General features: G+C 54.2%; 2 protein-coding genes across 11 annotated transcripts; one reads left to right on the top strand and one right to left on the bottom strand.

Annotated features, from left to right (window-relative positions):
* The first annotated feature begins 990 nt into the window (after window positions 1-990).
* ZNF692 (zinc finger protein 692) lies at window positions 991-11,012 on the top strand. Of its 9 annotated transcripts, none has more exons than XM_046671735.1 (12): window positions 991-1,096; window positions 1,771-1,958; window positions 2,241-2,272; window positions 2,792-2,884; window positions 3,429-3,477; window positions 3,570-3,695; window positions 4,030-4,251; window positions 4,339-4,416; window positions 4,517-4,595; window positions 6,022-6,136; window positions 8,857-8,956; window positions 9,084-11,009. In XM_046671735.1, the coding sequence occupies exons 2-12, from the start codon at window positions 1,783-1,785 to the stop codon at window positions 9,385-9,387; spliced, it is 1,374 nt and encodes a 457-aa protein (XP_046527691.1). In that variant the 5' UTR covers window positions 991-1,096; window positions 1,771-1,782; the 3' UTR covers window positions 9,388-11,009. The 9 variants fall into 9 exon arrangements, with proteins under 9 accessions (XP_046527691.1, XP_046527688.1, XP_046527686.1 ...); XM_046671732.1 differs by having other exon boundaries at window positions 2,624-2,884; window positions 4,033-4,251; XM_046671730.1 differs by having other exon boundaries at window positions 2,624-2,884.
* ZNF672 (zinc finger protein 672) lies at window positions 10,064-19,316 on the bottom strand. Of its 2 annotated transcripts, XM_046671738.1 has the most exons (4): window positions 19,180-19,316; window positions 14,269-14,370; window positions 13,722-13,808; window positions 10,064-12,550 (listed from the first exon to the last, which is right to left on the bottom strand). In XM_046671738.1, exon 4 carries the CDS (start codon window positions 12,424-12,426, stop codon window positions 11,041-11,043), a length of 1,386 nt encoding a protein of 461 aa, XP_046527694.1. In that variant the 5' UTR covers window positions 12,427-12,550; window positions 13,722-13,808; window positions 14,269-14,370; window positions 19,180-19,316; the 3' UTR covers window positions 10,064-11,040. The 2 variants fall into 2 exon arrangements, with proteins under 2 accessions (XP_046527694.1, XP_046527693.1); XM_046671737.1 differs by lacking the exon at window positions 13,722-13,808.
* Window positions 19,317-20,327: the final 1,011 nt, after the last annotated feature.

The following is a 20,327-nucleotide window of genomic DNA, read 5'->3' as shown; positions in this document are numbered from 1 at the left end:
CATCAGCTAGCATGTGTCACTGCTTTCTATGTGCCAGGCACTATTCTAAGTTCGTAAGTCAGTTATCCCTGGAGAGTCAAGTGGGCAGTTAGGTAGGAGTCAGCAGCTGAAACGAGGCTAGGCTGGAAATATAAATCTGGGAGTCATCAGTGTATGTAAAGCCACGGGGCCAATTAGATCACCCAAGAAGGGAGAAGAAAGAAGACTTGGTACAGAAGAGAGAAGGCTTGGTCCAGAGCTTGAGCCAAGGGACATTCTGTGTTTTGGTAGGACAGTGGAGGAGGGCCCAACAAAAGACAGGAGTAGCCAATAAGAAAGGAGGAAATCCAGAAGAATGTGAAGCCGCAGAAGCCAACCTGGGGGCCGGGAAGCGTGGAGCGAAAGATCTACATTGTGAGATGTTGCTCTAAGGGTGGAAAGGCAGAGAACTAACCACTGCATTTGGCAACGTGGCCACCGCAAGTGGCCTTGAGAAGCATCATTCCAGTAGCTTGGTAGAGAGGAAAACCCCATTGGAGTCAATAGAAGAGAGAATGGTAAGTGAGGAAGAGTCCACAGTGAATCTAGGCAACTTTTCAGAGGATTTTCTGATGCGAACAGAAGGAATGGGCAATAGCTGGCGGGGACATTGGGGTCTTGAGAAAGCTCTAGTTGGTTTTTAAGGTGGCTTATTCTGCAGCACGTGTTTGCTTGTTGGTGGCAAATGAGAGAGGGAAATTGAAGGTGAAGTACAAAATGGGAACAATTGCAGAGGAGACATTCTTGGGCAGGCTAGAAGGGCTGGGGTTGGGCACACAGGAGTTGGACCTGGCCCTATCCAGTCCATTTCCACAAGACTTTGGTCATCAAGCGCACGCACCCGCCACGGAAGCAGGCTGTCCACAACTCTGGCAGGGTTCAGCGATGCGCATGGATAATATGTGGGGAACCACGGTTCCCGGCAGGCGTTGAGCGGAGCGGCCAGTGCGCAGGCGCACGCCGCCCGCCTCCGACTCTCCCCTCCCCCCGGCCCCGGCCCTAGTTCCGGGCTGGAGCCGCCGACGCGGAGGGGGACGGCTTCCTCTTAAAAGAGAAACGGCGGCGGCGCGCGCTCGAGGTGGGCCCCTGTCCTTCTGCGGCTCTCTGGGCCCGCGCACGAGGAGGCGGGAGAGGCGCAGGCGCAGTCGGGTTGAGGGCGGGTGGGGGTGCGCAGGTAAGGCTGGGGTTTGGGTGGGCCGCGGCGGGCTGTCTGGGCCGCCTGGAAGCTGTCTTTGGGATTGGCCCGTCCCACGCATTGTGAGGGTTAAGTGGGGCGGCCCGAGACGGGGGTGGGGGGAGCCCTCCAGACCCCCCGACCCCAGGCCCCACCCACATCGAGCGCCCCAATGCACACGACCTCTCCTTCCCCCCTCAGCCAGTAAAGGCCCATGCCCTCTTCAAGATTAAACTGTTACGTAGCCCCAGTCCACCCCCAGCTGAAATTTCCCCATGAAAATCTCACATCCCTTCCCCATACCTCCTGCTTCAACACTTCAGTGAGCCCGGGGTCAGGCTGTTTTTCTGATTTTGACCCTGTCCCCCTAACTCCTACCCCACGACATCCACCCCATTGCGTTAGTTCACGCGCCCTGTAAGTAGGAGAGGTTTGGGCCCAATGGCAGTGAATGCTGTTGAAATGGTTTAGCCCTGCCTCGATTCAGTGATGAGGAAACAGGCCCGAGCAGCAGGTGGAGCCCAGGCCACTGGGCCCCCATCAGGTCGGCTCACACGCGTGTTTCCTCCATCCTGCAGGCCCTGGTGCCCATGGCTGCCTCCCCGGCGGACGCATGCCGCACGCGGCGAGAGAAGCGGCGACAGCTGGACGCGCGCCGCAGCAAGTGCCGCATCCGCCTGGGCGGCCACATGGAGCAATGGTGCCTCCTCAAGGAGCAGCTGGGCTTCTCCCTGCACTCCCAGCTCGCCAAGTTCCTGCTGGACCGGTTAGAAGCCAGGGCCAAGGCTCTGGGGGAGGGCACCCACGCACAACACCCAGGCCCATTCCCAGGGCCAGCTGCTGGCCCGCTGCTACTTTCCACGGGCAGATTTCTCACTTTAACAGGATTGCCTGTGTGATTTGTGGCTTCCCACGGTCCTGTCCCCTCCTCTTGGTCCCCAGCGAATAGGGGATCCTTAGGGTTGGCTCCCAAGTATGTGAGCGCCCACAGCTGAGGGCAGTTGGCCAGCTGGGGCCGGACTTGACCTGCCTCTTGTCCCCTTGACAGGTACACTTCTTCAGTCTGTGTGCTCTGTGCAGGTAGGTAGGGAATGGCTGGAGGTGAGGGCTTAGGAGCCAGAGAGGGAAAAGGGGCAACAGGGAGTGATGTGACCTGGGAACACCTCCCTCAGGGGATTGGATTAGAGGGAACTGAGTGAGTTTGAGAAGAGGTGGGGGAGTTGGGGAGCCCAAGGTAGTTCCATGGGGGCAGCCTGTGGGGAAGGGAGCAATGTCTCAAGACCTTGGGGTTCTGGGCTATGAAGAATGGTAAACTGGACTAAGAACCTGGTTGCCCAGTGGGTTGGGGGACAGGGCTATCTGGGTATGGTTCTCCAGGGCAAGAGTAGAGGGCCTCGCAGCTTGCCCTGACTGTCACCTTCACCCCTCCAGGTCCCAAGCCTTTGCCCCCCAAGGGTTTGCAGTATCTGGTGCTCCTGTCTCATGCACACAGCCGAGAGTGCAGCCTGGTGCCTGGGCTGCGGGGGCCTGGGGGCCGAGAAGGGGGGCTTGTGTGGGAGTGCTCAGCAGGCCACACCTTCTCCTGGGGCCCCTCTTCAGGCCCCACACCTCCAGAGGAGCCCAGGCCAGTCCTTCCAAGTACTGCCCCAAGAAGCTGGTGCCCAGAGGCCAGGAGCAGGCAGGAGCCTGCAGGTAGGCTGGGAAAAAGAAGAGTTGTGGAGAAAAGGGAGGGAAAAGTATTCCCATCTCTGTAGCTCAGAACCCTATTCTCTAAAAATGATCCTTTCTCAATGGAAAAACTCTATACTGATAAGGAAATATATCCTGAAATATATTTTTAGGTATGAAAAGCAAAATACAGAATAGGATATATTGGTAAGTTACCATTGTTGGAAAAATAAGGGGAGAAAGAATGTCTATTTGCATGTGCTTATGATTGTATCAGATATCTCTGGACGGGCTTGTAGGAAATCAGGTTGCCTGTGGCAAGAGCTAGGTGACTGGGGAACAGTATTGGAAAGGAGGTTTTTTTCACAATGTACCTTTTTATACTTTATTTTTTTGAACCATGTGAACATATCATCTCTAAAATAAAATACCCCCTCCCACTCCAGTAGCCTCTGTCCTCTCCTCTTCCTTCTAAGAGTCCTCCTACCACTTCAGACCTTAGAATTCCACCTGTCCTCATCCCTCCAGCCCAGAGTTCCTTCCCCTTTGACCCTACCTGTGCCAACAGGTCTGGAATCTGAGCATGATGAGAGGACTCAGGAGGCCAGGTTGCCCAGGTGAGGTTGGGGGTGGGAGAGACAGGATAGACCTGGGTGGATAGTCTGGGTGAGCATGTAGGACCTCAAGCTTGCCTTCCTTGAACCTGCAGGGGGGTGGGACCCCTACCAGAGACCTTCCTGCCCCCAGGAGAAGAAGAGGAGAAGGAGGAAGATGAAGATGAAGAGGAGATGCTCAGTGATGCCAGCCCATGGACCTACAGCTCCTCCCCAGATGAGCAAGTTGGGGCTGAGGGAGGATGCTTAGCAGAGCAGGAGGAGGGAGGGGGCAGCTGGTCAGGGAACCCAGAGCTTTGCAGACTCTATGGAAGAGCTTGTTGGTGGTGAGGGCAAGCTGGACTTTGGAGAAGGCATAAAGAACTGGAGGCTTTGAATTTGGTGGAAGGGGGTAAAATTAGGCTCTGGGGGAGAAGGAAGGCTGAAAGCAGATGTGAACAGAGATCGTGGGATAGGAGTTGGGTTGTTCCAAGTTTGGGATCTTTGCGATTTAGGGGCTGGGGTTGGGCTGAAGGCCCAGAGAGAATGCCCTCATTCTCTTCATTCTCCTTTCAGCAGTGAGCCAGATGCCCCACACCCACCCCCTTCCCCTGTCACCCACGAACTTAAGGAGGGGGAGACATCCATGGCCCCCGAAGCTCCCCCAGTTCCTTTTGCTCTGCCACCCTCATCAGCATCCTCATTGGGTTCTGGAGCTCCTCTGCCTGCAGAAGTCGGGGTACAGCTGGAGCTCACCGGGACCCTTCAAGTGGCCCAGCAGAGTCAGCCCATGGCCAGGTAACCTGATGGCTGAGACAGAGGGCAGGGGCATGCTGCAACATGGCTCTCTCTTGAGGCCCTCTGCTTCCTCTTTGCTGCCCACAGCCCTGGGAGTCAGTCTCCCTCTGCTCTGGCCTCCACCTGGGATGAGGACACCACACAGATCGGCCCTAAGAGAATTAGGTAGGACTGGGGTAGGGGGTTCTGGGGAAGGGGGTGAGAGGAGGGAGGTAGAGGAGAGCCTGCTGTAGTCCTCATGCTTTTCCCTATTCTCCTCCCCCAGGAAAGCTGCCAAAAGAGAGCTGCTGCCATGTGACTTCCCTGGCTGTGGAAGGATCTTCTCCAACCGGCAGTATTTGAATGTGAGGGTGTGAGGGGCACAGGTTGGGTTCTGTGTGGCCGCTGGGGCTTGGGAGAAGGGCTGAAGGAGCAGCTCAGGCAATGGAGCCTGGGGCGTGGAGGGATTTGAAGCCAGGAAGAGAAGGGTTGGGGTACGAGCAGAGCTTGCCTACAGTTAATAATCAGTCAGACGACTGGTAGATAAGGTGAAAAAACCAAGAAAAACCAAGCTTCAGGTGCGCACCCGCTGTCCGCTACTGCTTGTTGCACTGCCCCTCCAAGGACCGCACACAGATGACGGTGGCATTCGTCAGGCTCTTGGGGTGCTATGACTGTTCTAAGCACTTGACGTGTGTCAAGTCTTTTGATCTTCGCAGCATCCCTATGGAGTAGGTGCTGATATTGTTCCTGCTTTGCAGATGAGGAAACAAAGGCACACAGAAAGGTTAAGCATCGCCCAAGGCTCCTTGGCGTGTGTGATAGCGCTGGGGTTCCCGAGTCTGCTCTCTGCCCACCTCACCCTGCTGGCTTGAGTGGGTGGTTCTGGCACCGGGAGAACTGGGAGATGGTCCTCTCCCCAGCCTCACTGCAGGAAAGGTTTGAGGCACAGAGAGGGAAGGACCCCAGCTCCACCCTCAGCTGGAGCCGTCACAGGGCAGGTCCAGAGGCTGGAGAGGGCCCACATCTGAGGGATGGAGAGGCACAGGTGGATGGGATTTCGGAGAGACTTTGGAGGGGGAAAGTCCCCAAGTGGCGTTGAAGCTCTGGACTGAGGAGAACATTCAGCAGTGCTGGTCAGACGTACTTGAGCCTGTTGATGGAGGAGACTGAAGCAGCCCCCAGCAGCAGTTTAACTATGAGAAAATGGGATTATGGAGAAGGGGAAAGTCCATGCACTTTAGTGAGACAGGATGTGAAATTAGGTCAGATAAAAAGAGAAATATTTCCCGGAAATAACTAGAGAGTTAAGGTTGAAGAATATACTACCCTTAAACGTGTTCAGGTTGAGGGTGTGTGTTTCCAAAGCAGATTTAGGAGAACATCATACAATATTTACCTGTGGTGAGCTGTCAATAAAAAGTAGGCAATCTAGGCGATATTGTTGTACATTAATACTGACATCAGAGGATAATCATACCCACCCAAAATGTATTTCCATCCCTGGCAGGTAGCAAATCCATGGTTGAGGAACCAGGACTGTCACCAGAGTGGCACTTTGTACAGGGAACTGAGCATTGCAGGGGAGGGTGTGGCAAGGAGGTGAAATAACACAAGTTGAGGGCAGAGTGGGGATCAGGATGGGATGGGATCAGGGTGAGGACTAGTCAGGATGATGTGAGCTGGCGGTGACAGGGAGAACTGCTGGGGGATGGCGAAGGGGCAGCGGAGCTTGCCTGCGGGGTCAGTTCTGGCAGTCTCCTTGAGGACACCACCTGCTTCCTTCTCTAGCACCACAAGAAGTACCAGCACATCCACCAAAAGTCCTTCTCCTGCCCGGAGCCGGCTTGTGGGAAGTCCTTCAACTTTAAGAAACACCTGAAGGAGCATGTCAAGCTGCATAGTGGTGAGTGGTGGAAATGCCTCCTCACCTCTCCCTTGGGGGTCCTGTCATCTCCCTCAGTGGGTCCCTTTACCTCCCTCTCTATGGGTCCTGTCGCTTCCCTCTGTGGGGCACTTTACCTCCGTGTGGGTCCCTTCACTTTCCCCTGTTTGCCCCATCACCTCCTATCTGTAGGTCCTGCCACACCTGTCTGGGATGACTGACACTCGCTCATCCTGCATTCTCTTTGTGTTGGGCACCTGCCTGCTTGAGACTGTTCTAGGTGCTGGGACTAGAACGGCACCTAGATGTTCTACAGCAGTGCTGCTGTATCGAACAGCAGGGAACAAAGCTGGCAGTCCTGACCTCTTAAGATGTCCTCTCTAGTGATACAAGGCTATGAAGAGATGTGAAGCAGGGAAAGAGAGGAGAGTGTGAGAGAGGAGTTGCTCTCTTAGAAAGGGAAGGTGCTTTGAGCAAAGACTTAAGTGAAGGGAGGAATGGAGACCTATCCACGTTGACAGACCTGAACTGGCATCTGCATGGCGCATTCCAGGAATGGAGAGGAGGCCAGGAGGTTAGAAAGGAAAGGAGAGATCAGATAGGTGGTAGAGGCCTCCAAGACGACCAACAGAATGGCCTGGCTCCTGCCTGAATGAGATGCGCTCCGTCTCAGGGTCTTGAGCAGTGGAGGAACACAATTGACTTTCATAGGAGCTCTGTGGCTACCATGTAGAGAATGGGGGACTGCAGGAATGTGCAGTGCACAGACAGTAGCCTGGATGCACTGGTGCGGGCAAGTTGGTGAGAAGTGGCTGGAGGCTGACCTGAGTGTGATGGTGGAACCAGAAGGGCTGTTGTGGGAAGCACAGATTGGCCTCGGTTGGGATGGGCGGGGGGAGTCAGGGCTGACTTAGGAGATTCTGGCCTGAGCACCTAGGCAGAAGATGACGTGATTTCCCGAAAACAAGGGAGAAGCAGGCTTTGGGAAAGGGTCCTTTTATTTGAGACATGCTTATTAGGCATCCCAGAAGATGTGAATCTGGAGTTTGGGAAGACGGTGGGGGAAGAAAATGTGTTCATCATGCTCAACATGGACGGTATTTGGAGCTGTGAATAGAGTGTACTTACATGGAGGGAGCGAGCATAATTAGACAAGAAGTCCAAGCAGAGCAAGTGAGAAGGGCAGCAGCAGAGGGGCAGTTGAGGCAGGCAAAGAGAGTGGGCTCTGAGGAGCCAAGTGGAGAAAGTGCTTCAGGGAGGAGGCAGCGGTGAGTTGTGCCAGTGCTGCAGGGCCAGGTAAGATGAGGATGAGGACAGGCCACTGGACTGGCAGCGAGAAGCCATCCTTGACCAGGTGACATGGCATGTGACAAGGGAGGTGACAGCCAGAATGGAGTGGGTTCAAGGCAGAAAAGAGCTGAGGAAGTGGAGACAGTGACTATGGGTAACTCTTTGGAGTTTTGCTGTGAAAACAAATAAGAGAAATGGGGTCTTAACTGGAGGGCTGTGAGATTTTGGCGCAGAGATGGGAAGAATCCCACAGGGAGGAAAGGCTTGCTGATGGAGTAGGATGGGCAACCTCAATTTAGTGAGGAAGGGTGTGTCTCAGGCACAGTTGGAGGGTGGCCACAGGGGAGCAGGGAGTATTCACATATACGGGCACAGAAGCAAGTTGGCTGGTGGATTAGGTCAGGGGTGGATGTGGGCCTTCTCTTCTGGCTTCTCTTTTCTTGGTGACTTGAACGAGATCACTGCTGAATGAGGCTGGTGGAGAGAGGAGGTGGTATGAAAATGGCCTTCTGGATTGTAGAGAGTGGGAGAGTAAACTGACCAGGGAAATGCAGAGGCATAGGAGACTTGAGACTTGTGGTTGTGGATGAAAGGAGAGGCTGGGGGAGGGAGGTGGTTGTGGGCTCCTCAGCACACATGCTCAGGCCTGAAGCAGGCCAAGGGTTGTGTTTATCCTGAGTTGGGTTTTAACCAAGCAGGTACAGCTGAAGGAGAGGGGAACAGATTAATTGGTAGTATGAATGAAGAAAGGCTATAAAGACACCCTGTGGAAAGGCAGCGGGCCACTGGACTGGCAGCCTGGAGTCATGGGATTATTGTAGCAGGAAAAAGTAGGAGGCCATAGCTGAATTTGGGTTGCTTGAAACTGTGATTTCAAGGTGGTACAGTGATGGGGTATGACCTGGGAGAGGTGGCTGAGAATGGTGGGGGACCAGGTCAGTGAAGGTCAGGGAACACAGAAGTGGAGTGCTGGACATGTATAAAACAAAACGACAGCAGGAGGGGTGGCCGAGGAGAGGGCTTGGAGACAGTTGTGTGGAGCACAGGGGAGTGAAGGGGGTGAAGGCTGCAGGTGTGTGTGTGGTCTGATGGCAGGATATACAGTGCAGTGGTGGGACAGAGGTCTAAAGGATGCCATGACAGGCAAGGATACCTCCTCCATGCAGGCCCTGAGGCTTGGAGGTGTAGGAGAAAAACCACAGCAGGCCTATGAGAGCTGCTGGAGACTGGCAACGGGCAGGTGCTGTGATAGCTGGCAGGGAGGGCAGGGGCAGGGGAAAAGACAAGGGAGGAAATTGACTGCTGACAGCCACAAGGCACTCTTGAGGGCTGGAAAGGGTGGGATATGCAGGCTGAACCGGGACAGTACTCCTGGGTATGTGGAGTGGGGTGGGCTGAGGAGGGGCCACAGCCTGGGGATGGATGCTGGGGTGTCCCCCATGCACTCGCAGATACCCGGGACTACATCTGTGAGTTCTGCGCTCGGTCTTTCCGCACCAGCAGCAACCTCATCATCCACCGGCGCATCCACACTGGAGAGAAACCCCTGCAGTGAGTGTGGGGGAGGGAGGGCTGGCAGGGAGGCTGGCAGGACAGGGGCAGCTGGGAGCAGAAGGAACCCCTGGGGATGTCAAGGTGGACTGAGGCCCCTTCCTTCCCTCTGATGTCCCTGGCTCAGGTGTGAGATCTGCGGGTTCACCTGCCGCCAGAAGGCCTCCCTGAACTGGCACCGGCGCAAGCATGCAGAGACAGCAGCTACTCTGCGCTTCCCTTGTGAGTTCTGTGGCAAGTGCTTTGAGAAGCCAGACAGTGTTGCAGCTCACCGCAGCAAAAGCCACCCGACCCTGCACCCAGCCCCACAAGAGTCACCTGGCCTACTGGAGCCCTGTGCCAGCATCTCTGCCCCTACACCCCTGGGGTCCAGTGATGGGTCCAGGCCCTCTCCAGTTCCTCAGGCTCCGACCCTGCTCCCTCAGCAGTGAGCATTCCCCAGGCTTTGGGGAGCGAGACCCCAGGGACTGAAAAGGAGCAAGGAGGAGAAGAGCCAGATGCCTGGTCCCTGGAACTAGAACGACAGGAAGAGCAGAGTGGGGGCAAGACTGGGCTCTAGGGGACCCAGGCTACTTTAGTCTTCCTAAAGGACAGAATAAACCCAGTATTTTACATGGACGTGTGTGGGCAGAGCGAGTGTTTTGGCACCTGATTCCTTTGGAAGCAGGCTCTGCTGGCATGTGCCTGAAGTGCACCATAGGCGTAGGCCCTGTTCCTCTCTCTGCAGGCCCCTATCTGCCCCCACCTTGAGGACCCAGCTTTCTTTCCCAATTTGCTTTGGCAGTTTGCAGCCCTTTCTATGGAGTATCACACCTACCCTTGCATTTAAGCAGGGCAGGCCGTGACCGTATGGAGAGTGCTGGGTCATTCCAGAGAAATGGGCTGGAGCAGGAAAAGAGGTATGTGATCCTGGCCACATTTGTACTCTCCATTGACCAAGAGAACCAAATGTATAGGCCCCTGAATAGTACTGTCTTCCAGTGCAAAATAGAGGGGCCCGTACTTGCAAGATGGCTGAGCTACCTTTGGAAGGGACAAGACCTTGGAACTTTGAAAGGGCCTGGCTCTTGGATCACTCCTGAAGTCTGCAAAGACAGCAGCCTCACATTTGACAAAGGGGGGCTCTGGGGATCCAGAACCCAAATAAGCAACTCTTTATTTCACCAGCCATAAGCAAAAAATCTCTGGCCAATTCCAGGAGATTTTCCACCCTGCACTGTTACCTCTGTGGAGCTCAGTTTCCCCATGGCTCCAGGCTTGATTTAGAAATAACATTCTGATGCTAAAATTGGCAGTGCCTGGCTTTGTGGACCCATGTGGTCTTGGCCCAGGTTCCAGAGCTAATGCCACCCACCTCTGGTGGTGCCTCTCAGGAGAACTCTGTCCTGAGAGGCACCTGGATCTGGACACCATCAGGTCTGGCCTATGGGATAGGCAGGCAGCCATGCTGAGGTGTCCCGCCCACCTTGATGTGGGTGGGCCATCTCTGCCAGGCAGTAGGCTAGGTCCTTCTGGCGTGTAAATGTCCTTCATTGAAGTGAGCTCTCCCACCATCTCTCAGAAGCCCAGGAGGAAAGCAGCAGAGAGACCAACAGTCAAGTAGAACCAAGAGGCAAGACCACAGGGCAGGTAGGGTGTGTGTGACCACATGTGTGATCATTACCTGAAGAGGCACAATAGCAAAAGCCCCCGGGAAGGAGAGAGGGAGGAGACTCAGACTAGAAAAAGGAGATGGGACAGGAGAAGACAACACAGATGAGAAAACAAGAAACCCCTGAGAGCACAACAGCAGTGGAGGACCACACCAGCATCTGGGCTCTCTTCCATGCTGGGGTCTGGGAGGTTTTCCCCTCCCTGCAGCTACACCGCAGAGGGCAGAAGGGCTGAGGACAGGAAAAGAGCTGACAAGGGAAGTCGCTGTAGGGGTGTGGCAGGAGGCCAGGTGAAAGGCCACCAACAGAGATAGGGAAAGGGGACAGGCGGTGCTGCCCTTCCACGACGTCCCACAACGTCCATCTGTGAGTTGCCCCACCATCCCTGTGGCAGTGTATTGATGCTTGCCTAGCACACTCCAGAGGAGTCTCTCAGCAAGTCTCCCTCAACCGGGACAGAGAAACTTCTAGCTTTTCCTGTCCTGCCTGCCCAGCAAAGATGAGGGCAGCTCCCAGTGGGGCTTGGGTGGCGGCGGCAGCGCGAGCACGCGTGTGGGCCCGCTGGTGCTGTGACAGTGAGCGGCTGTGGCTGAAGCATTTGCCACACTCGGCACATTCTGCTGGCCGCTCGCCCAGGTGCGTCTTGCGGTGCAGCTCCAGCTTCGAGCCCACGCTGAAGGCCTTGCCACACTCGGGGCACTTGTGGGGCTTGTGGCCGGCGTGGTTGCGCCGGTGCACATTGAGGTTGGACACGCACGTGAAGAGTTTTCCGCACAACTCGCAGCGGTAGGGCTTCTCGCCCGTGTGCGTGCGCCGGTGCTTGGTGAGGTCTGAGCGGTCACTGAAGCGGTGGTTGCACTCAGGACATGGGAAAGGCCTCTCACCCGTGTGGATGCGCTGGTGCACCACCAGGTCGGAGCGCTGTCCAAAGCCCTTGCCGCAGGTGGAGCATGCATGCGGCCGCTCACCCTGGTGGCTGCGCCTGTGGCGCAGCAGCGTGGAGCTCTCGCTGAAGCAGCGCCCACAGTCGGGGCACGCGTAGGGCTTCTCACCCGTGTGTGTGCGCTGATGGCGCCCCAGCGTGGCGCTCTCTGAGAAGCCCTTGCCGCACTCGGGGCATTTGAAGGGTTTCTCACCTGAGTGCGTCTGCAAGTGTCGCGTTAGCGTGGAGCTCTTAGAGAAGCTCTTGCCACACACGCCACACTGGTGTGTGGCTGGAGCGCATGGCTGCCGGGGTGTGGAGCTGCCATGGCTCTGGGCCGCATGGACGCGCTCATGGCACCGCAGCCCGGTGCTGCTGCGAAACGCCCGTGGGCACTGTGCACAGCGGTGGAGCAAGTCGGCTGCCGGGGCAGGTGTCCCCCACGGGTGCGCCCTCGCCTGGTGGAAGCACAGCGCACTCTGGCGGAAGGTGCGGGAGCACAGCGGACAGCGGCTGGGCCGCTCAGGTGGGTGCCGGCGGCGCCGGTGCAGCATTAGAGCTGGGAGGTGTGGGAAGCGGCGGCCGCAAGCACGGCAGGGGCAGGAGCGGCTTTGCCGCCTGTGCGTGCTCTGGTGCAGGTCGAGGCGGCCACTGTGGCGGAAGCTCTGGCCGCAGTCACTGCAGATGTAGAGCGTCTGGCCGGTATGGGCGCGTTGGTGCGCTCGGAGGTCGGCGGCCTGTGCGCAGCGTTCCCCGCAGTCTAGGCAACGGAAGCGGCTGTCTCCGCCATGGGCACGCTCGTGCCGCAACAGCACCGTACTGTAGCGGAAACTCTTGCCGCACTCACTGCACACGTAAGGCTTATCCGCAGCCGCCACCTCTGATGCAGCAAACATAGTGGCAGCCCAGTCAGAGCGCCCTCAGGGTGCAGACTGGGAGCCAGACCAGCAGGGAAGCGTGCCACTCATGCTCCGTGGTCCACCTCCTTGAGCTGCGGGTTGTTTTCAGTTTTCTCAAATCCTGGAAAAGGAGCAATAGCAGAGGAAAGAAGGAAAGGTGTGGAAAATTAGTCTGTGGATTCCAGGGTTCCTTCTCTCACAGGCAGGTACTGCAGCTGTTCAGAGGTTGGCTGTAGCCAGGCTCACCCTGCACCGTGAGCCCTGTAGGGAGAAGGTCACTGTGAGCCCCAGCAACAGCTGCAACAGCTACACCTTGGGGAATAGACAGGCAAGTACTGACTCTCCATTTCCTGTAACTTCCTCAGCTAGGCCATCTCCTGGATTCGGTTCTCCAAGAGGACACAAAGCGATGAGAGTCCTAGAAATTTGGGGAAAGGGGTTCTTGTGACACCAGGAAGGACAGGAGAGACTGAGAGGGGAATGTGCCTCCAGCACACTGCTCGGGAGTAGAGAAGGAGGCCCAGCCTGTTTTCTGGCTTTAGACTGGGGATCTTGGCCTGGAGATGCACTAGGAAACAACCAAGAAGGCATAGGCAATGAGAAGTCCCTAGAAGGTACCAACACTTTCTTCTGACACCCGGGTTTTCTAAGTTACCAACGTGAACCCCGCCAGGCCTGGGCTAGAAGGACAAGGAAGGCAATGAGATGAAGCATAAACCCATCCAGCAGCGGCAGCCTGGGCAAAAGGCTCAGAAAGGGCTGGGGCCTGGGCAACAGAAGGTATCTGAGGAACGCCTAAGTATTTGCTCCTTGGTTTCAGATGGTACCTGATAAACAATCGCTGCATACGAGTACACAGCCCTGGAGTTCCCTTGTCTAGCCTTGAGAAAGCAACTCAGGATCTAGGAAAGGGCTGAAAAAGGAGCATGGATAATTCACAAAGAATATTATCAAAAGTTAATGGTATTATCCAAGAAGTATTTTTCACATTTTCAGGGAAGGCTGGGGAGAAGGAAGGGGAATCCTTTCTAATTCTCAGGGCCATCCAAGTTGTTTGCAGACCTTCTACAGACTTTCTTCACTGCCCCAGCTCCAGGGATCTGAGAACCTGGAGTAGCAGAGAAGCCCTGTTATGGGGACAGACTCTGCTCTGCTGTCTTCTTTATCTCAAATGGTATCCCTGGATCCTTCTGACAAATTGGTCCAGGAGTTGTCTGGGAGCAGGGTCAGCCTTTGTGCACAGAACCTCCTATGCCCTCTAGTTAGAGCACAAATGGGGCTATCCTCCTCACCTGGCGGGCCTCATCACTGCTTCCCTCAAGGCCCATGGATCTGTCCCCAGCTCAGTTCAGTGGGACACTGGAGATTAGGTATAGTTGCTATCAGTTGTAGGCCATGTCACCCAAAAGATCAGGGAGAGGAAGCAAACAAAATAGTCAGCAGTCATTTTCTTATTAGCAGATGAAAACTCATTATAAATATCGAGAGCTCTGGTTGAAACATCCCACAGAGGCTGGCCCCATGGCCCAATAGTTAAGTTCATGCGCTCTGCGTTAGCAGCCCAGGGTTTCACCAGTTCAGATCCTGGGCGTGGACACAGCACCACTCATCAGGCCATGCTGAGGCAGCATCCCACATAACACAACCAGAAGGACCTACAACTAGAATCTACAACTATGTAGTGGGGGGCTTTCGGGAGAAGAAGAAGAAGAAGAAAAGAAAAAGATTGGCAACAGATGTTAGCTCAGTTGCCAATCTTAAATAAAAATCCCATAGATGGAGTTCTCATATTTTGGGTGCAAATGGGGTCAACTGAAAAAAACCTTGAAAGCCACAAACCTGCAGGGGTGGGCTCTGGAGCTTCTGCTCCCCTCCGCATTGGGCAGGAGTGGCCAGTGTAGGGTGTTCTCTTCTGGTATCTGGAGCAGGATGTGCTGTGCCCTGCAGGGGTGAAGGAAGAGGGATGATGTGAATTTAAACTGAGCAGAAGGGACAGAAGCAGGGAGAGAAAGAAGAGGGAAATATTTCCTGAAGGAGGGTATTTTTTAATGGACATTTTCGAATATAAAAAACTAACGAATAGTATCATGAATCACTCATCTTCAGTGTCTATCTATATTTTGCTATCTGTTTCATCTATGAGACTTCCCCCACCCCACACACTTTTTTTTTGTCTGGAATATTTTAAATCCAAGACATCTTATTCAAAGAAGATGAGTTTTAAGCAAAATCTGCAACCAGGGGCAGAAGCCCCTCTGCAGATGTGAGAGCAGACTTTAGAGGGAATCTCTCAGTTCTTCCAGAGGGAACTTGCAGCCCAGACACAGGCTGCTGATTCTAGCTGGTTGTCAATTCAAAGGCATGTTTGCTCTCATGTGAGTAAAACCTTCCCTCAAGACTCACTGGTTGATCCCAAATGCCAAAGAGATGCTCACACATCAAATGCTCATGCTTCGGTGAATGCTCCACCTCACCCAGGGGTCTCTGGGGACCATGCACTTCTCAGGCCAAGTTTCTGGGAACCCACCTTCTGCCAGGCCACTGACTGCCAGGGCACATGCCCAAGGAAGGTAAGACAACCACACAAGCACCAACATGCACACATAAATGACATATAAACAAAGACACCATTTCCCCCCATTACAGATGTGGAGTAAGAGAGACCCTGTCTAGGGTGCAGGTTTGGTGCTTGAGTGCCAGGGTGCACCCTTCAAGTCTCTCTTCAGTACCTCACCCCATGCTGGAGCTTGCCCTAGAAGCAAAGGGGTCTATGCCTGCAAGGAAATCTGAAAGAAAAAGTAAAGTATTACTGTGCCAAATAAAGAATGATTTCTAGGCTGTCCTAACCACTACTTTCCTGATTGAGAGTTTTGAAGTCGTTGTACCACCAAATTTCTTTTACTTAGGGGAAAAAAAAAGTATAAGGACGGCTTGGAAAGAGGGAAGGGGTAATTATGTGTGAGTTGGCAAAAAGTCCTAATCGTTTGATGCTTTGAAGTATTTAAGTACCTTTCAAGCAATTAATACAAATATTTACAAATACTGTACGTACAACTAATAAAAAACAGGTACTAAGAAGATAAGCTAATGGAAAAGATTAACATTTACAATAGATTAAAGATAAACTTCTGAGTTTTGTATATTACTTTATTTTTGTTTCTTAATAGATATCGCAGGCACGCCACACCATATCTAAGCGATCACATATTACAAATCAAGAGTGTTGGAATTAATAAGGATTTACAATATTTACTAACAATCTACTGTGAGAGCAGTTTAGAGTTTTTTCTGAGTTTTGTCCTTTAGTCAGTATGGAAATTTTCTTCCCTGGTTATCTGTTCTGCTGGGCCGGTATTTCTGGGGCATGATGAAGAGGCAAGTGATCCTCACAATTCCTCCATCTTGAAGCCTGAGTTACTGGTCTGGGCTGCAGGAGTGGGGCTAAAGGCTGTCCCAGCTGTGCTGTACACTAAGTAGCCACGAGCCACATGTGGTGACTGAACACTTGAGCGGTGCTGTTCCAAACTGAGATGTGCTGTAAGGGTCAAATACACTCCTAGTTTCAAAGACTTAGTATGAAATAAGAACGCAAAATCTCATTAATAATGTCTAATGTTGATTATATGTTGAAATGATAAGATTTTTGATATACTGGGTTAAATGAAATATACTGTTAAAATTAACTTCACCTGTTTTTAAGAAAAGTGAAGATTACAAATGTGGCTGACATTTTATTTCTATTGGAGAGTGCTTACCCAAATGCCTTTCCCAATCCTGGACAATATACAAAGAGATATATTGTCTCACCTCATAGTACCTGGAAGGGTTTGCCTGGGAAGAGGTCACTGACTGCCCTGACTCTTAGAGCCTCAGTAACCAGAGAAGGGGACCATTCCTCTCATCTCCCAAAACCCCAGGCCCTGCCCATCCCTTCAAGAGGTGCCCACCTGCTTTTCTGGAAAGTGGACATCTGTACTGCGAGTAGGAAACCTGGTTGGGTCTTGGGGTTGTGACTCATGCAATGCCTCTCACTGCTACTCTCTGTTATGACTAGCATCAACATATAACCACTCTCAAGTGTTTGTTTGTTCCCACTGGGTCCTCCCAGTAGTCCTTTGAGGTGGGTATTACTGGTTACCCCCATGAGACCTGAGGTTCTCACAGGAGCTTGTCCAGCACCACCCAACACAAGTGCTGCAGACAGGGCTGGGGACAGGAGGGGTGCAGCAGGCCGGATAGCCTGGCTCTAGTTCTCTCAGGCAGCCCCCAACCCTTCCCGGCCCTAGCCTACCAGCGGCAGCTCAGCAGGAAGCCCCACTGTGCCAGGACCAGGGCTCGGTCTATGCGTGACATGTTGACCCCCTGAGGCTCTGGCTGGGGAAAGGAAAATGCCCACGTTAGCAGTGGGGGTGGGGTGGTGGGGTCAGCCATGTGGCCAAGTGGTTAAGTTCGTGCGCTGGGATTTGGCGGCCTGGGGTTTTGCTGGCTCGGATCCTACACATGGACATGGTACCGCTCATCAAGCCATGCTGAAGTGGCATCCCACATAGCACAACCCGAAGGACATACAACTAGAATATACAACTATGTACTGGGGGGCTTTGGGGAGAAGAAGAAGAAGAAAAAAAGATTGGCAACAGATGTCAGCTCAGGTGCCAATCTTTAAAAAAAAAAAAAAAGCTGTGGGTTGGGGAGCAGTAGCTGCATTTGGGCGAGATGATTCTTCTGTTGGCCTCTCTGTGTATCCTTAAGCACCACCCAGTCCCAGCCCTAAAGATACACTGTTGTCTCCTGGGCTCAGAGACACTCCTGGAACATGCTGAAATCTACATCCAGACAGAATCAAATTGTCCACTTCTCAATCTGTGGGGGTGGGGGAGGAATTGGGGAGATAGAAAAGTTTACCTGACCCTCTGGAACCTGCTTTGGGACATTTCCATTTGTAGTTCCTTTCCTGGAAAGCCCTTTTCCCTTTCATTCAGAGCTCTGCTCAAATAACCCCTCCTCAGAGAAGCACTGCTAAGCACTCTCACACCTCATCCCCTTACTTGGCTTTATTCTGAATAATCAGTGAAAGTAACAGGAAACTGATTCCTATCCACCCTGGAAAGGTTTCAGCCCTTTTCTAGGTAAGGATGGGTGTGAAATCCCCACTCCTCACTTCCTTCTCCCCCCAAAACAAGGCCCAGTTCTTCAAAAGTAGCCCCTTCCAGCTTCAGATCCAGTCTGACATGTTTAAGGAGCTGGTGGAAATAGGAAGAGCAGCTCCCTCACACCCTCAGTGCCCAAGCCTAATCATGATCCAAATACATTCTTTTGGAAGTTTTGCCTCCACAAAGCTATTCCTGTAAAATCTGGGAAGTGCGGATAAGGTATGCATGGGAGAGAACATATATAGCAGGGTAGTTTATTCTCTGTGTCTCTTTGACACATGGGCAAAACTGAAGCCCTGAGGGGCCAGAGTATCCCAGAACTGGGATGAGAGAAGTGACTTCATGGTGTTTTGCATCCTCCCTGGGCCTAGGAAGAAGTTGAGTACACAAAAGCATTCAACACTTTTTTTAAATGATGTATTAATCTGGAATAATCTGTAACGTTAGGTTCCTGGAAGAGACGACCTCTTTCTAGTCATCTTATCCTCCATTGCCCTACCCACCGCATATACTGCAAATACTCTGCTTTGGTTGAGTCAGAACTGCAACCTATGTAGAGGAACCAGAGAGGCAGTGTCCAAATTCTGGTTCTCCCATTACTAGCTGTGTGACTTTGGATAGGGGATTTCGAGTGTTTGACACTCCTGCCTTGGAAAACTCAGTAAAAGAAGCTATTATAATGTTTCATATGAAAAGAGGGAAGGACAAAATATGTGCAAATCTGAGAACTGCGGTTGCCGACTTTTTAGGATTTACTCTCCTCGAGACAGTTCCACTGAAGGACCCTGAAGGGGTCTGACTCCTACTTCTACCTCCTAAGCATCCTAAACGTTCTGCGAGACCTTTTAAGTCCTTCCCCGCCCCCCCCCGACCCCTACAGAATCGTCTTCACACGTTTAGAGAAGCGTAGCTTTCCATAGAGCCTTAGAGCCTTCCGTAGCCACACGCCGTACCCTGAGAGCTTCGGGAGTAAGCAGGGACGTTGGTTACTCATTTTAAGACTTGGTGCCTAGTACTTAACGGGAGGTAAGCACGACTATTCGAGGAACGAGGAAGGCCGCACCTGAGCAGGTCGCCTTCCCTGGGTGCAGCGCAGCCAATCCCAGACCCTTTAGTCAGCTTTCGTCACGAGTTGCTGGGTAGGTTCTCCTTGGGCGAAACTCTTCCCAGCCCGGACCCAACCCAGCTCCACGCCCTTGGCGCCAGCCCACGCGGAGGGCAAGACAGGGCACCAAAAACGTGGTAGGGAGCAGTGGGCGTTTAACGCCGAAGGAGCCCAGTGGCTGCTGCTGCCCTTTTAATCCGGTTCAGCCTGGCAAGGTCTACGTTGTGGGGACACTGGCCCCGAAGGTCACCGGGGGAGGACGGGCGAAGACACGCGGAGGACAAGGCCTGGGAGGAGTAGTTTGCTCGGCGGCCGCAGGCGTGCGCAGCCCGATCGCTCACTCCTCCGCGGCTCCGCGTCACTTCGTCGTCGGGGCGGCGATGCCGACGGTGGCGGCCGCGGGCCGCCCGGGGCGGAGGGGAGAAGACGGGCGACAGTTGCGGACCGCTGCCTGGCGCCAACCCTGCCCTCCCGGCCCCTCGGTCCCCTCACCGGTCGCCGACTGGCTCCTCGGACACTGCGCGGCTCCCACTCAGCGGGTTCGCCGACCCCCGCCTCCCGGACCGCGAGACTGGGGCGCAGGAGGGAAGGGGCTGGCGGAGAACGGGTCGCCGAGCGCTGGGAACAGGGAGGTGCCTCGGGATGGGGACTCACGCTCCAGCCCCACTTTCCCGGGTTGGCCAGTGGTGGGCCGCACGCGGACCGCGTCACGGGTTGCTGGGAAGACTAGAAGGCGGAAGAACGCACCCCTGGCGGCTCAGCCTGGCGGGGCCAGGACAGAATCCCGGTGAGGGGGCGGGGCTGACAGCGGGAGCGCGGAGAGACTCCGGGCCCGCCTCCCTCCCGTGCCAAGGCCCCGCCTTCTTCCCAGACTTAACCAATCCTTGCCTCCTCCTTTGTCCTCCTCCCGGGGCTCATCCCGCCCAGTCAGAGCAGAAAGGGGACCGAGCCGCGGCCACCGCCTCACCGGTGGCGGAGTCCGGGTGCACTCTCTAGTTTTACCGCGGATAGCGCGCGTCCGCAGGGCTGTGGACGGGTGTCTCTGCGGGTGCTGCCGCCGGGGTAGCAGGTGCCGTGCGCGGGACGGCCGCAGGGGCTGCTCGCCCAAACCGTCCCAGTAGTAAGCTAGTGATTTCTTACAGTGAGGCCAGACTTGGCCTGTTATCTCGCTTAATCCTCGCCACAGCCCAGCCTAGGAGGCTCCCACAAGTTAATGATTCGCCCAAGGTCGTACTGTCGGGGGTGGGGGGTGGGAGGGGCGGTTGGGGGTTCTCCTGCTTGCCTGCTGCCTCTGCAAGAGCTTGCTGGCTGAGCTCCCTGTCCGAGTGTTGAGACTCCAATGTCGTCTTCCACTGATAAGTGATGCTTGTGTTATTTTCCGGAAATGCATTGGGAGCGTGACTGTCCCCTTTGCAGGGCTGCCTATGATCACAACAGACTCCATAGAATAGCCCTCAGGACCCCTGCTTTACCTGCTCTAATCTTCCTTTCGAGATCACCTAGTACCATTTATCCTGAAACACATCCATAGCTTCTGCCCTTCTGCTCTGCTTAGGAGTCCCCTAAAACAGTGTACACTTAGACTGCTCATGCCCTTCCCCGATTCAGCCTGGAACGCTCTTCTACTCTTCTTTTAATTC

This window comes from Equus quagga, chromosome 9 (genome assembly GCF_021613505.1).
Source record: "Equus quagga isolate Etosha38 chromosome 9, UCLA_HA_Equagga_1.0, whole genome shotgun sequence".
In the NCBI taxonomy this organism is placed as follows: domain Eukaryota; kingdom Metazoa; phylum Chordata; class Mammalia; order Perissodactyla; family Equidae; genus Equus; species Equus quagga.
Note: the sequence above shows the minus strand (reverse complement) of the source record. Positions and strands in the feature narration are given on the sequence as shown.